The sequence below is a fragment of the Ovis aries genome, chromosome 18 (genome assembly GCF_016772045.2).
Source record: "Ovis aries strain OAR_USU_Benz2616 breed Rambouillet chromosome 18, ARS-UI_Ramb_v3.0, whole genome shotgun sequence".
Lineage (NCBI taxonomy): Eukaryota > Metazoa > Chordata > Mammalia > Artiodactyla > Bovidae > Ovis > Ovis aries.
The window spans coordinates 22,344,409-22,359,075 of NC_056071.1; the positions used below are offsets into that span (position 1 = coordinate 22,344,409).

Genomic DNA, 14,667 nt, shown 5'->3' on the forward strand with positions numbered 1-14,667 from the left:
CATATGCCACAACTAAAGATGCTGCGTGCCGCAACTAAGACCAGGTGCAGTCAAACAGATAGTTATTACACTGGAGAAAACCAACTAGAATGTCGGGGTGAAAAGGAAAGAGGGCTGTAACCTCGACTGAGGTATTCAGAGGCACATGTATGCCTTTAAGATGTCTTCATTAAAAACAGAAGACTGAAAGTGAAGGCACTTTAAAGAAATAAAGAATCTTCGGTTCGTTTCTCGGAACTCCCCTGGTAAGTTCAGTGGTTAGGAATCTGTCTTCTGGGGCTTCTGGGGTGGGAAAGAACCCACCTGCCAATGCAGGAGACATGCACTCAATCCCTGGTTTGGGAAGATCCCACATGCTGCGGAGCAACGAAGCCCGTGTGTCACAACTACTGAGCCTGTGCTCTGCACCTAGGAGGCGCAACCAGAGACCCTGTGGCCTCCCACCTGTGCCCCACAACGAGAAGCCCCTGCAACGAGAAGCTGGCGCAGCTCGAGAACAGCAATGAAGGCTCAACACAGCCAAAAATAAATGAATAAATATAAACAGAGAATCCTCCTTCCAATGCAAGGGATGGGGGTTTGATCCCTGGTGGGGGAACTAAGATCCCACATGCCTCAAGGCAGCTAAGCCTGTGCTGCAACTAAGGCCTAACATAGCCAAAAATAAATTAAAAAAAAAAAAAATAGATTCATATTTAGAAGTTAGAAAAGAAGAATAAGAGTAGGAAGAAGAACTATCACAAAAACTAAAACAGAAAAATACTAGAAAAACAAACTCCAAAGCCAATTCCTTGAAGAGTTCAAGAAAATAAATCCTTTGCGAGCCTGATTTAGAAAAAAAGAAAGAAAAAAATATGTAAGGTTAGGAATGAGAAAGGAAACAACCACGTGAGCAGAACAGATTTTTAAAATCATAAGAGAATTCTACGTCTAACATAATGACAACTAATTAAAAAACCCTTTTGGAAATGGATGACTTCCAAGCAAAGTATAAATTATAATTGACACCAAAAAAGTAGAAAAGATGAGTAATTCAATTATCACAGAAGAGAGCAGACACTTTATTTAAAAATTCACATACAATAATGTTTCATACAATATAGTTTCACAATCAATTTTTCTATTTAGTCTTAAAAGAGCAGATAATTCTAAAGTTACTTCAATTATTTCAGACCATAAAAAAATGAGAAATGCTCCCTATTTTAAGGGATCTCATACAATTTTAAATACCAACATGTGATTAATATAGTACCAAAAAATCCTACATGCCGATCTAATAAGAAATATATGCTAAATAAAATATCAATAAATTGCACATAGGAGTCTATCAAAAAATAATATACTTTGGCAAAACAGTTATTTGGACAGCCTATCAGTATTTTAATAGGCACAGTATCAAAAACTTTTGTCATAAAATTTTATCTTTAAAACACTGAATTTTTTCAATCCTGGAACATGAAAATCTTCATTTAATTAAACCTTTCATGTCTTTCAATAATATTCATATTACTGTAGATCTTCTGTTCACTGTATTCTGATGGACTCTTTTTTTCTATTGTATTACTGACAAATAACAAATTTTTAAGTTTTTATATATTGTTAGCCACTTTGCTGAACCATTTAATTAGTTCTAATAGTTTGTCACTGAATTCTCCTGCATTTTTTAGAAAGAAAAATTACATCATCTGAAAATAGTATTTTTGCTTCTTCCTTTCCCAATCTTGTCTTTTTCTTGTTTCGCTGCATTGGCTACAAAATCTAACACCATGTTAAACACTAGCCGTGAAAGTGGCTATCTGTTTTTTCCTGACTTCAGTGTCTCGAATGTTTCATCAGTATGCACAATGGTGCCTTTTATCAACTTGCTGTTTATCCAATCCCATTTTGCTGAAAGTGTATTAAGTAGATACTAAATTAGTTCAGAAAACATTTATCAGTTGAGGTGATCATATAGTTTTTTTAAAACCTCTAAACTATATAAATGATTCACAGCAACATATTTTCAAATATTAAATCAGTGCATAAATGCTTTCTTGTTCCAAATGGAGTATGGGATTAATTTGCAAATATTTTACTTTAGAAGACTGTACCTATGCGAGTTTGGTCTCTAGTGTTTTTTGTTGTTGTTTGCTTGCTTGTGCTATCAGGGGGATACTAACAATATAAAATAAGGATAAACTACAATGAAGTATCACCTCACACAGATCAGAATGGCCATCAACAAAAAGTATGCTGGAGAGGGTGTGGAGAAAAGGGAACCCTCCTATCCTGTTGGTGGGAATGTAAATTTGATGTAACCACTATGGAGAACAGTCTGCAGGTTCCTTAAAAAAGCTCAGAGTTACCATATGATCCAAAAATTCCACTCCTGGACATATACTCAGAAAAGACAAAAGCTCCAATTCTAAAAGATCCCTGTACTCCAGTGTTCACAGCAGCACAGTTTATAATAGTCAAGACACAGAAGCAATGTAAACACCCGTGGGCAGACGATGGAGAAAGAAGATGTGGAGAAAGAAGATAATATTCCATCTATGCAATGCACTATGACTCAGCCATAAAACGAATGAAATAACACCATTTGCAGCAACATGGATAGACCCGGAGATTAAGAGAAGTCAGTCAGAGAAAGGCAAATGGCATACGATATCCTTTATATGTGGAATCTAAAAAAATGATACAAAACATTTTTATTTACAAAACAAAAATAGACACATACATAGAAAGCATTTTTTATTTACAAAATAAAAATAGACACAGACATGTAAAACAAACTTATGGTTACCAAAGGGGAAGAGGGGGGATAAATTAGGACTATGGGATTAATACATACACATTACCATATATAAAATAGGTAAACAGCAAGAGAATACATAGGGAACTGAAATACAGGAAACTACATTCAGTATCTTGTAATAACCTATAATGGAGAAGACTCTGAAAGAGAATATATATGAATCACTTTTCTGTACACCTGAAATACAACACTGTAAATCAACTATACTTCAATTTAAAAAAATAGTAAGTTGAACAACTCTCCTCCCCACCTCATATCACAGCACAATTTCCATGACCAAAAAAAAAAAAAAATCAACAAGTGAAAACCACATGGCCTGAAAGCAGCATTTCAGAAATAAAGGACGGCATGAGCAGGGCCACCAGGAAGAAAAAGCACAGGGTATCAGAGGATGGGATTAATACTCCTTAAACTGGAGTAAGTAACAAAACAGAAGTTTGGCTCAAGTTACTAATCAATCTTCAAAGCACAACCCCCACATCCTGAAACATTTAAATTTATTCTTTTAACATACAGAGCAGACTCCAAACTCTTCAGCCTGCATTCAAGATCCCTCCTGCTTTAACCTAACTTCCTTTTACATTTCAATCAGTGCTTGTCAGTGCTGTCTGTTTGCCAAGCACGCTGGAAGGTCTACAAATGACACATCCAAATTCTACCCACCCCTCACAGTGTGTGTGTCTCTGTGTGTGTGTGTCTGTGTGTGTGTGCTAAGTCATTTCGTTCGTGTCTGACTCTTTGTGACCCTATGGACTGTAGTCTGCCAGGCTCCTTTGTCCATGAGGTTTTCCAGGCAAGAATACTGGAGTGGTTGTCATGTCCTCCTCCAGGCGGTCTTCCCGACCCAGGGATGAAACCTTGTGTCTCTTACATCTCCTGCACTGAAGTGAAGTCGCTCAGTCATGCCCAACTCTTTGCGACCCCATGGATAGTAGCCTGCCCCAAGCGCCTCTGTCCATGGGATTTTCAAGGCAAGAGTACTGGAGTGGGTTGTCATTTCCTTCTCCAGGGAATCTCCCAACCCAGGGATCGAACCCAGGTCTCTCACATTGTAGACAGACGCTTTACCATCTGAGCCACCAGGGAAGTCCTGGCAAGTGCGTTCTTGACCATTAGCGCCACCTGGGAAGCCCCAGTGTCCATGAAAACTTCTCAGATCCAACTAAAATATGTTTGAGTTCACTTGTACTACAGCTGTTGATTGTCAGTATTTGGCTTGCCTACTTCTTAGGTTCTTTGACAGCTATTCTGGGTTGGATAGTCTCAAATCCTCTCCCCGACTCCCATTCATGTCCTTCCTGGACTTTAGAATGCGACTTTATCTGGAATCAGTGCCACTGCAGATGTAGTAAGTTAAACTCAGGTCATACTGGAGTAGGCTGGGCCCTACATCCCTTCTTTTAAGAGAAGAAACATAAGGAGAACAGAGTTAAGAGACTGGGGTAAGGAGTAGCTACAAGCATAGAACATCAAGGACTGCTGGACAGCACCAGAAACTGGGGAAGGGAGTGGCAAACCACTTCAGTATTCTTGCCTTGAGAACCCCATGAAGAGTATGAAAAGACAGAAAGATATGACACTGAAAGATGAACTCCAGAGGTTGGTAGGTGCACAATATGCTACTGGAGAAGAGTTGAGAAATAGATCCAGAAAGAATGAAGAGATGGAGCCAAAGCAAAAACAACGCCTTGTTGTGGCTCTAACTGGTGATGGAAGTCTGATGCTATAAAGAATAATACTGCATAGGAACCTGGAATGTTAGGTCCATGAATCAAGGTAAATTGGAAGTGCTCAAACAGGAGATGGCAAGGGTGAACATCGACATTTTAGGAATCAGTGAACTAAAAGAGACTGGAATGGACGAATTTAATTCAGATGACCATTATATCTACTACTGTGGGCAACAATCCCTTAGAAGAAATGGAGTAGCCTTCACAGTCAACAAAGGAGTTCAAAATGCATTACTTGGGTTCAGTCTCAATAACAACAAAATGATCTCTGTTCGTTTCCAAGGTAAACCATTCAGTATCACAGTTACCCAAGTCTATGCCCCAACTGCTAATGCCAAAGAAGTTGAAGTTGAAGAGTTCTATAAAGACCTACAAGACCTTCTAGAACTAACACCCCAAAAAGATGTCCTTTTTATCATAGGGGACTGGAATGCAAAAGCAGGAAGTCAAGAGATACCTGGAGTACAGGCAACTTTGGCCTTGGAGTACAAAATGAAGCAGGGCAAAGGCTAACAGAGTTTTGCCAAGAGAACGCACTGGTCATGGCAAACGCCCTCTTCCAACAACACAAGAGATGACTCTACAAATGGACATCACCAAATGGTCAATACTGAAATCAGATTATATTCTTTGCAGCCAAAGATGGAGAAACTCTATACAGTCAGCAAAAACAAGACGAGGAAATGACTGGGCTCTGATCATGAACTCCTTATTGCCAAATTCAGACTTAAATTGAAGAAAGTAGTGGAAACCACTAGACCACTCAGGTATGACCTAAATCAAATCCCTTACGATCATACAGTGGAAGTGACAAATAGATTCAAGGGATTCGATCTGATAGACAGAGTGCCTCAAGAACTATGGGTGCAGGTTTGTGATATTATACATGAGGCAGTGATCAAAACCATTCCCATGAAAAAGAAATGCAAAAAGGCAAACTGGTTGTCTGAGGAGGCCTTACAAATAGCTGAGAAAAGAAGAGAAACAAAAGGTGAGCAAAAAAGGAAAGATATATCCATCTGAATACAGAGTTTCAAAGAATAGCAAGGAGGGATTTTAAAAAGCCAACGCAAAGAAATAGAGGAAAACAAAGAATGGGAAAGACTAGAGATCTCTTCAAGAAAATTAAGAGATACCAAGGGAACATTTCATGCAAAGATGGGCTCAATAAAGGACAGCAATGGTAGGGACCTAACAGAAGCAGAAGATATTAAGAATAGGTGGCAAGAATACACAGAAGAACTATACAAAAAAGATCTTTGTGACCCAGAGTGATAGTGTGATCACTCACCTAGAGCCAGACATCCTGGAACGTGAAGTCAGATTGGCCTTAGGAAGCATCAATATGAACAAAGCTAGCAGAGGTGATGGAATTCCAGCTGAGCTCTTTCAAATCCTAAAAGATGCTGTGGCTAAAGTGCTGCACTCAGTATGGCAGCAAATTTGGAAAACGCTGCAGTAGCCACAGGACTGAAGAAGGTCAGTTTTCATTCCAATCCCAAAGAAAGGCCATACCAAAGAATGTTCAAACTACTGCACGACTGCACTCATCTCACACACCAGCAAAGTAATGCTCAAAATGCTCCGACCTATGCTTCAACAGTACATGAACCATGAACTTCCACATGTCCAAGCTGGATTTAGAAAAGGCAAAGGAACCAGAGATCAAATTGCCAACATCTGCTGGATCATAAAAAAAGCAAGAGAATTCCAAAAAACCATCTACTTCTGCTTTATTGACTACACCAAAGTCTTTGAGTGGATCACAACAAACTGTGGAAAATTCTTCAAGAGATGGGAATACCAGACCACCTTACCTGCCTCCTGAGAAATCTGTATGCAGGTCAAGAAGCAACAGTTAGAACCGTACATGCAACAACGGACTGGTTCCAAGTTGGGAAAGGAATACCACAAGGCTGTAAACTGTCATCCTGCTTATTTAACTTATATACAGAGTACGTCATGTGAAATGTCTGGCTGCATGAAGCACAAGCTGGAATCAAGATTGCCAGGAGAAATATCAATAACCTCAGATATGCAGATGACACCACTCTTTGGGCAGAAAGTGAAGAGCAACTAAAGAGCCTCCTGATTAAGTGAAAAAGGAGAGCAAAAAAGCTGGCTTAAAATTCAACATTCAAAAACAAAGATCATGGCATTCAGTCCCATCACTTCATGGCAAATACATGGGGAAACAATGGAAACAGTGGCAGACTTTATTTTCTTGGGCTCCAAAATAAAAGCAGATGGATACTTCAGCCATGAAATTAAAAGACGCTTGCTCCTTGGACGAAAAGGTATGACCAACCTAGACGGTATATTAAAAAGCAGAGACATTACTTTGCCAACAAAGGTTGGTCTAGTCAAAGCTACGGTTCTTCCAGTAGTCATGTAAGGATGTGATAGCTGGACCATAAAGAAAGCTGAGCCTCGAAGAATTGCTGCTTTTGAACTGTGGTGTTGGAGAAGACTCTTGAGAGTCCCTTGGACTGCAAGGAGATCCAGCCAGTCCATTCTGAAGGATATCAGTCTTGAATATTCATTGGAAGGACTGGTGCTGCAGCTCCAATACTTTTGCCACCTGATGCAAAGAACTGACTCACTGGAAAAGACCCTGATGCTGGGAGAGATTGAAGGTGGGAGAAGGGGACAACAGAGGAGATGGTTGCATGGCATCACCACCGACTCAATGGACATGAGTTTGAGTAAGCTATGGTAGTTGGTGATGGACAGGGAGGCCTGGCGTGCTGCAGTCCATGGGGTCGCAAAGAGTCAGACACGACTGAGCGACTGTACTGAACTGAACCAGAAACTACCAAAGGCAAGTGGGGAGGGGGTTTACCCAGTGTCTCAGAGGAAACATGATCTTGTTGACACCTTTAGTCTTTCTGGCTTCCAGCCTCCAGAACTGTGAGAAAAGGAATATGTTGCTTTAAGCCACCCAATGTGTTATTTCTTTATGACAGCCCTAGGAAACTAAGACAACAGTAACTTTAACTTCTAATTTACGTTCCCGGCCCCAAGAGTGCCTTTACCCACAGACCGCTCCAGTACTACGTAGGCGCTCAATCCCGTCGCTGGTAAAGCAATGAGTTGAGCTTCAGCAGTCCTACTGGCCAAGAATTACCAGGCATTTATGAACTAACTGCTGCGAGATGCATAGCCAACACTCAGCATTACTGAAGCAAGATATGGGACCACACGGAAAGCCGAAACACGGTGAGAAACTACATACAGCGTGGGGCAAGTGGAGCAAAGCGAGAAACACGGAGGACCCCTGTTGGAGAAGGGGGTTATTTTCTGAGAAGATGGCGTCTCCACGTGGCTCTCCCAAACCCAGCTCAATGGCTCCCAGGCTTCTCCCCACGGCCGTGGACCCAGCAACAACCCACCGTCCAGCGTTCCTCCGGTCTGTACTACCCTGCGGAGAGCATACCTCCTACGGTATCACAAGCTTGATTCTCCGCGCCTGCGCACGGCGCCTCTACGGGACGCGGCGCCTCTACGGGACGCACCGCCTCACGCTGTCGCGTGGGGTGCGACTTCCTCCAGGCGCCCCGGAAACCGGAAGGAGCTCTTTTCTGCAGGAAGGAGAAGGGAGTTGCCACCGACATCGGACACCGGCAAGTCGGCTCCTTGTGTTGCGTAAGGTAAGGCTGATCTCTGGCCACTCGGCGGGGCGGATGACTGCAGGTACCTTGTAGGCAGGCTGTCTGTAGCATCGCCTTCAAGGGATGCGGCAGGGAACCGGAGTTAGAGATGAGGGGTCGGTGTATCTGTCGCCGGGTCAGGCCACCAGCGACCGAGGTCTCGTGACTAACTCATTGTCCTCAGCTCTTTCGACCTCGTCTGAAAAACGAGCTTGATAGCTCACGGAAAAGTCGTGAGGATAGATATGGAAGGGAGAAATCCACACCCAGAATGACGTTTAAGAAAAGACTTAAGTAGGTGTAATTTCACGGGGGCGAGATCTGTGTTGCGTAAGTCATGTAACGTGAAAGTCTATACGAACCCTGCCTTTCTGAGTCGATGATTCCTTCCCGGTAGCAGCGCCTGTTGCATTAATTTGAAAAAGTACACTCACAGATGGCCATTTTTAAGCTTCCCGAGTTGGCCAGCAGCGTCATCATTTGGTATTAGAGGTGGAACAGGATCGTCTAGGTCATACCCCTCCTTTCATCTTAGATTCAAGCATAGTCTCTGAGAGGAGACCGACTGAAAGTAACACAGGTTGTTAGTGAGACAAACTAGAAGTGAGGTTTCATTTCCAACCCAGAATTCTTTCCTCCACACAGTGCTGTCTCTTTGGATTGCTAAACAAGTCTTTGGGAGAAAAAGTGAGCAGGAATGAAGAGGGAGGTGTTGTACATTTAGGTGCAATATGAATCCATCCAAGGTATACTGGGACAGGAGAAAGGTTGAGAATCCCTCTCCCTGTTCCTGCCTGTATGCAGAAATTTAAAACCCACTTTCTAATAAAGAGGCTTGTAATTTTGGAAGACAATTTGATGTCTCTCCCCCCCTTTTTTTTTTTCAGGTATATGAGCACTTTGAAAGCAGAACACTGTTGTTTCCGTGATTTGATCATTCAGAAATTATGAAGGCACAGTTCTTGCCTTTGATTGACTTACAGTCAAGCGGAGTAGACATAGGTCATGGTGGCAGTATAGCCACTTAAGTATTCTGAAGGAGGTGAGTGTGTGGCACTTAAATCAGCCTGAGAGAGGGAGAAATTAGGCAGTGCTTCTAAGAAGCGACTTTTATACAGGCATTTATACAGGTGGACAAGGAATGGGGGTGGGGGTGGGGGTTGTCATTCCAGATTTCCAGGGATCTGTGGCTGAATTATAAATTGTACAGAAGACACTGTCAGGTGTTTTCCCCAGAGCGTCAGCCTTATTTTTGGATCTTGCATCTCTTGTTTTCCTTCTCTCACTGCTCCCTCCCCCTTAACTGGATGGGTAGAAATCCTTCTGAGTGGCAGAATAATAGGATGGTTTTACCAAGAAGTAATGTATGTACTCAGTAAATTCATGTGTAAAAACTAAGTTCCTGCTTTGTTTAAATGCATAGCTGGGAAACCTCAATTTGTTTGTTGGCTTCTTTCCCAGTGAGTGGATTATATTCTTGTCTCCAGTTCAGTCTTTTTGAATATAAGGACATTTAATTCAGTTCAGTCGCTCAGTCGTGTCCGACTCTTTTCGACCCCATGAATCGCAGCACGCCAGGCCTCCCTGTCCATCACCAACTCCTGGAGTTCACTCAAAGTCATGTCCATCAAGTCGGTGATGCCATCCAGCCATCTCATCCTCTGTTGTCCCCTTCTCCTGCCCCCAATCCCTCCCAGCATCAGGGTCTTTTCCAATGAATCAACTCTTCGCATGAGGTGGCCAAAGTATTAGAGTTTCATCTTTAGCATCAGTGCTTCCAATGAACACCCAAGACTGATCTCCTTTAGGATGGACTGGTTGGACCTCCTTGCAGTCCAAGGGACTGTCAAGAGTCTTCTCCAACACCAAAGTTCAAAAGTATCAATTCTTCGGCTTTCAAAGAAGAGATCCCCACATTTAAGCTTAGGAATGAGCACAGGGGAGACAGCAAGATTAGAATCCAAGTTCATGCTACAAAAACATTTTTGTTGGCTCTGTCTGGGTGACTGCATGTTGTTTTAATCAGCTGCAAGCTGTTAAATTGAATTTGCATAGCTCACATAAATGCCAGTTTAATTCCACCAGGATTTGAGTGAGGTGGAAATAGAGCAAAAAAACCCTGAATCTGTCAAACTGGGGAAAATGAAGAAAAAGGCAATCAATTAGTAAGTTGGGCTTAATGTGTTTTTCTGGGATTGGGGAATTGCAGAAAAGAAGCTCTGTAGTAGTAAGACGTGAACTGTTTAGTAGCATTTCTAAAATATTTGGGAGCATTTTACTGACTTGGGGCATAGTTGTTCCCTGCTCATGGTTAATGCTCCTTGCAAGAGACTTCCTAATTGACAGAAAAGATCCTGACTGATGGACTCTTTCCAAATCACAAAGTGTTATCTTGCATTTAGGTTCATTAGCCATTGGTTGCTGTGAAGGAAGCATATGTAAGAGTTCAAATCTCTTAAAGCTTTAAAGTTATAAAAGCAGTCAATGACCATTCCCTCAGTGTCTTGACATGCTAGAAGACAGTGGTCTAAAAGCTGGACTTGTCATGCTCTTCTGGAGACTAACAAAATAGAGTCCTTGAAGTCAAGCTGACTCTGCTTTTAGCCTCCTAAATGAAAAGGTAGATAGAACAGGTCTTGTGTGCAAAATGAATTCAAGACCTACTTATCTACCAACAGCAATGATAACAGTTTGCATCATCTTCCTGTAGAAAATAGGAGTAGTAAATACAGAGATGAGTGAGGGTGAAGAGAGACTTAGTGAGCCTACGAGACTCTTACTCTTTAATTGATAGGAGAGCGATTGGAAATTGGAGAGGTTGGTTAGGAAAGCGGAGGAGAGGACCTTCCTGTAGTGCAGGTTTCAGAGCGTCGAGGAAGTCTCCAGATGGCTAAACTTCCCTGGATGGAGACCAGTATAGTGTTTACAGAATGCTGCGTCATGGTGAATCGTGCTGGGGGCAGCTGTCAGTGTGTGAGCCGTGTAAGGTTTTCACACGTGCTGGAAGATGGAAAGAGCAGACTGATGACCAAGCACAAGCTTCAGAAATATTTTATTGGATGTGTACAAGTGCTTGCAAACTGTTGTTTGAATCAACAGGAAGTCAGTTATTAAACATAATACTTCTCCAAAGAAAAGGCAATTCAGTTTTACTAGAAACCGGTGTCATTTTATATCCCAAGTCTCTAACCAACTTCGCAATCTCATCTAACAAGGGTGCCTTAGGTTCTGAGTGTTCTAAATCTCTGAACCCCTGTTAGTCTACACCAGGATTCTATGGCGGTTTTACATATTCCCTTTCCCCTTTGTTAAGGTGGGGAGGCCAAAGCTTATGTTAATTGCTCAGGAGTTATTTGGTGATATAGGTAAAGAGTTATATAGGTAAAGCTAAGAAAAGAACAGATTTTGATACTTTTTGTCTTAATTGCCCATTATAAAGGATGGTGGCTACAGTGGTCTGATGTTTTTTTTTTTTTTTAATCTTTTTCTGTTTTGTTTTTTAACAGATTTATCAGCAGGTTGCAGGTGAACATGGCCTTGAGGTAAATCCTGCCCCTTGTTGAAATGTAGTTTCAGTAGATAGTTCTTGGCATTTTAAGGAATTAGAATATTTTACAGAAAACAAAAGTTTTGTTTTGGTTCTTTTCTAGACTTTTTTTTTTTCCTTGTAGAAGATGAGAAACATGTTAAAGTTTCTTTATGCTGAGTAATTGTGATACTTGAAGTTGGTCATCTGCCTTGTTTAAGTGGATTTTAAATGTCAAAAGCTAATTGTAGACCATTTTTTCTTGATCAAAATAAAATCTTATTAAAACCTTAAACGTGCCTAGTTTTTATCCATTTTATCTTATATGTGAAATAAAGCCTGAAAGAACCCTGCATTCAAACTTACTTGATCTGTGAGGTCCAACTTCCTACTTGGTAGTTTTTTAGTAGCTGAGACCATTTTTGAATACACACACACACATATTTTAATTGCAACTTGAGCCATCTCTGTGCTACTTCCTTATTTCAGGGTAGGGCAGAGATGTGTTGTGTAAGGAGCTTTAAGATTGTCAGGTTGAGTTGTGAGTTTAAGAATGTGACTTCTTATTTATATGAATCGGCAGGGTTTTGAGATAGGAGATAAGAGGGGTTCCTTGTGTCAGACTCAGCATGTACTGGGAAGCATGAAAGATTTTTTAGTTAACACAAAACCCTAAGTGATGGGACCCAGGTAGAATCACCCACAGGACATGATACTAAATTGTCTCTGAGAACTGGCACCGGAAACGAACTCAAGAACCAAACCAGAAATGCAGCCGAGAGGGCTGGGCGTGGACCTCTCAGAATGCAGGAGAGCAGCGAGGCAGGAGGCCCTGAAGCTGCTGGCTGGAGACCCCCTCTCCCCACAGCGCTCAGCTCTGCACTTGGCGGGCTGATGTTTTCTCCTAAAAGACTGTTGTGCATCTGCTCTCTGTCATACATGGTTCTGCATTCTCATGTCTGTCATTAAATCTCTACGACAAGGGGCTCCCCAGGTGGTGCTAGTGGTAGAGAACCCGCCTGCCAATGAAGGAGACGTGGGTTTGAGCCCTGGTCGGGAAGATCCCCTGGAGGAGAAAATGGCAACCCACTCCAGTATTCTTGCCTGGAGAATCACAGAGGAGCCTGGTGGGCTACAGCCCATGGGGTTGCACAGAGTCAGTCATGAGTGAAGTGACTTGGCATGCATGCACGCACATAAGTGTTATTTTTCTCTTAGTTCAAAGGGAAACAAGCTCAGGGAGATAGTGTGACTTTTCTAGGGCCTAAAGCAAAGTGGCTATAACACAGCAATCAAACTCGAGGCTTCCAATTTCAGATATGGTTCTCTTTACCTTATAGGTCAGTTCCTAGAATCAGTTGCAACTACTGGTGTCTATGTCGACCAGACCTACGAGGGCCCCCTGGCCCCACACCATGTCCCCAACATGTACACAGTGAAAGCAACACATTTAGTATTTGTGTGTGACACCAGGAAGCGCGGGATGTTGCGTCTTTACCGACCTGGCCACCAAGCCCCAGGTGCCCCTCATGTCACACTGCCTCCCCTCCATCTCCTCGTCGTAGGTCTTTTGCCGCAGCTTGAATGAGCCCTGCTGTCCCTCACGTGTAGATCAGTGATAGGCTGAAGAGCGGTTGGTAGATGAAAAAGATGCTCTTTTATTCAACAGATACTCAGTGTGCACGTCTCAGCTTCAGGGACTAAGTGCTGAACAAGACAGACACTGTCTTGCCTTTGTGGAATCAGGCATTACAGAGGTCACTTCAAAATTAGAGGGCATAAATACCGTGAAGGAGAGGAACGGGTTTTTAGAAAGTACTTGATGGGAGAAACCTCATCCTCCAGACTGCCACTGACCACTGGGAAAACGAGAACGCTGCTGAGAAGAGATACGGCTTCCCTGGTTCTCTCTGCCAATGGCCTCTTGCCTGAAGCCAGTTCTTGGCCAACTAATGAAATGTCACAAGTGCTGGGGCAGCCAGAGCCACTAACATGAATCTTCCCTCATCCTCCCCCAAGCTCCGCAGGCCTTGGGGACTGAGATACTTTGTATATACACAAATAGACCAATGCAGTTTGACAGCCTTAAGTACCTTTGAGTTTAGTTTGAGCCTTCATTTTAGATCCAGGGACTAGAACTGAGTAACAGCCTCACACAGGTGGCAGTGCACAGGATCCAAGTCAGGTGAATTGAATGCCCAGTTCAGGCAGCTGAGGCGTGAGTGGCTGGGAGAGGGGTAGGCACGGGAGAGAGACAAGCAGAGTGGGCTAATAGAAAGTGACGTGCTTTGGCATTGAAATGCCGTTGTGTATCTTCAGGCAGCCAGGTTTTTCCAGGGAAAAACAGGGGTGCACAAACTGGTGAAGCTGGCAGCTGAATGTATACAGATGCTGGGAAATGTCCACATTGAAAAATGACAACTTTGCGTTTTCATAGTCTAACAGAATACCAATCTTCTTTGGGGGAACCGTTATTCTTATGTCTGGAGTCGTCTTGTTGTGTAGAAATTCATACTTATGCCTGAAGATTAAATGTTGATATAGCAAAGCTTCAGAAACTCTGTGGATGAGCTATTTACAGAACATTTCAATTTTCAAATACTCCTTTGATTATATTATTTTCTTTCATTAAATGACTATCAAAGTAACAGGCCATTTCTAAAACTATATATCTCTTTGTCCTAAGAAACTTTCGTTTCAAAACTTTTTGAGCAGCCACTTAACCTAGAAAACTTAACACACACTGTCATAAACTCATACTGCATCAAAATTTGTATAGAAATCATATGTTTAAAATTATGGATTTCAAGGTTCAGATGTATAAATCCCCTGAAATAAAAGGCATTTGAAACAGGGAACTTCATGATCTTTCATGCAGTAAACGGGGCCTTTTTGTATAATCTGCACGTTATTGTGAGGCATCCCGTTCTTAAACTTTCAAACCAAGTGGGGCACCTGGGGGCT

General features: G+C 42.2%; 1 protein-coding gene, 1 long non-coding RNA gene and 1 other non-coding gene across 4 annotated transcripts in view; 2 read left to right on the forward strand and 1 right to left on the reverse strand.

Annotated features, from left to right (window-relative positions):
• The first annotated feature begins 8,119 nt into the window (after positions 1–8,119).
• Positions 8,120–11,998, forward strand: LOC105603102 (uncharacterized). Of its 2 annotated transcripts, XR_001022072.5 has the most exons (3): positions 8,120–8,177; positions 9,065–9,219; positions 11,684–11,998. It is a non-coding gene; the product is annotated as an uncharacterized LOC105603102 (long non-coding RNA). The 2 variants fall into 2 exon arrangements; XR_006056821.2 differs by having other exon boundaries at positions 9,065–11,998.
• LOC114109247 (small Cajal body-specific RNA 15) lies at positions 10,731–10,857 on the forward strand. The gene has a single exon (XR_003585925.1). It is a non-coding gene; the product is annotated as a small Cajal body-specific RNA 15 (non-coding RNA).
• Positions 11,999–13,341: 1,343 nt separating the features above from the next.
• Positions 13,342–14,667, reverse strand: part of FSD2 (fibronectin type III and SPRY domain containing 2) — a 35,758-nt gene continuing 34,432 nt past the window's right edge. Inside the window, exon 13 of the mRNA XM_012098516.5 lies at positions 13,342–14,224. Within this exon, the coding sequence (XP_011953906.3) occupies positions 13,972–14,224 (253 nt within the window). The 3' untranslated portion in view covers positions 13,342–13,971. The remainder of the gene's footprint in view (positions 14,225–14,667) is intronic.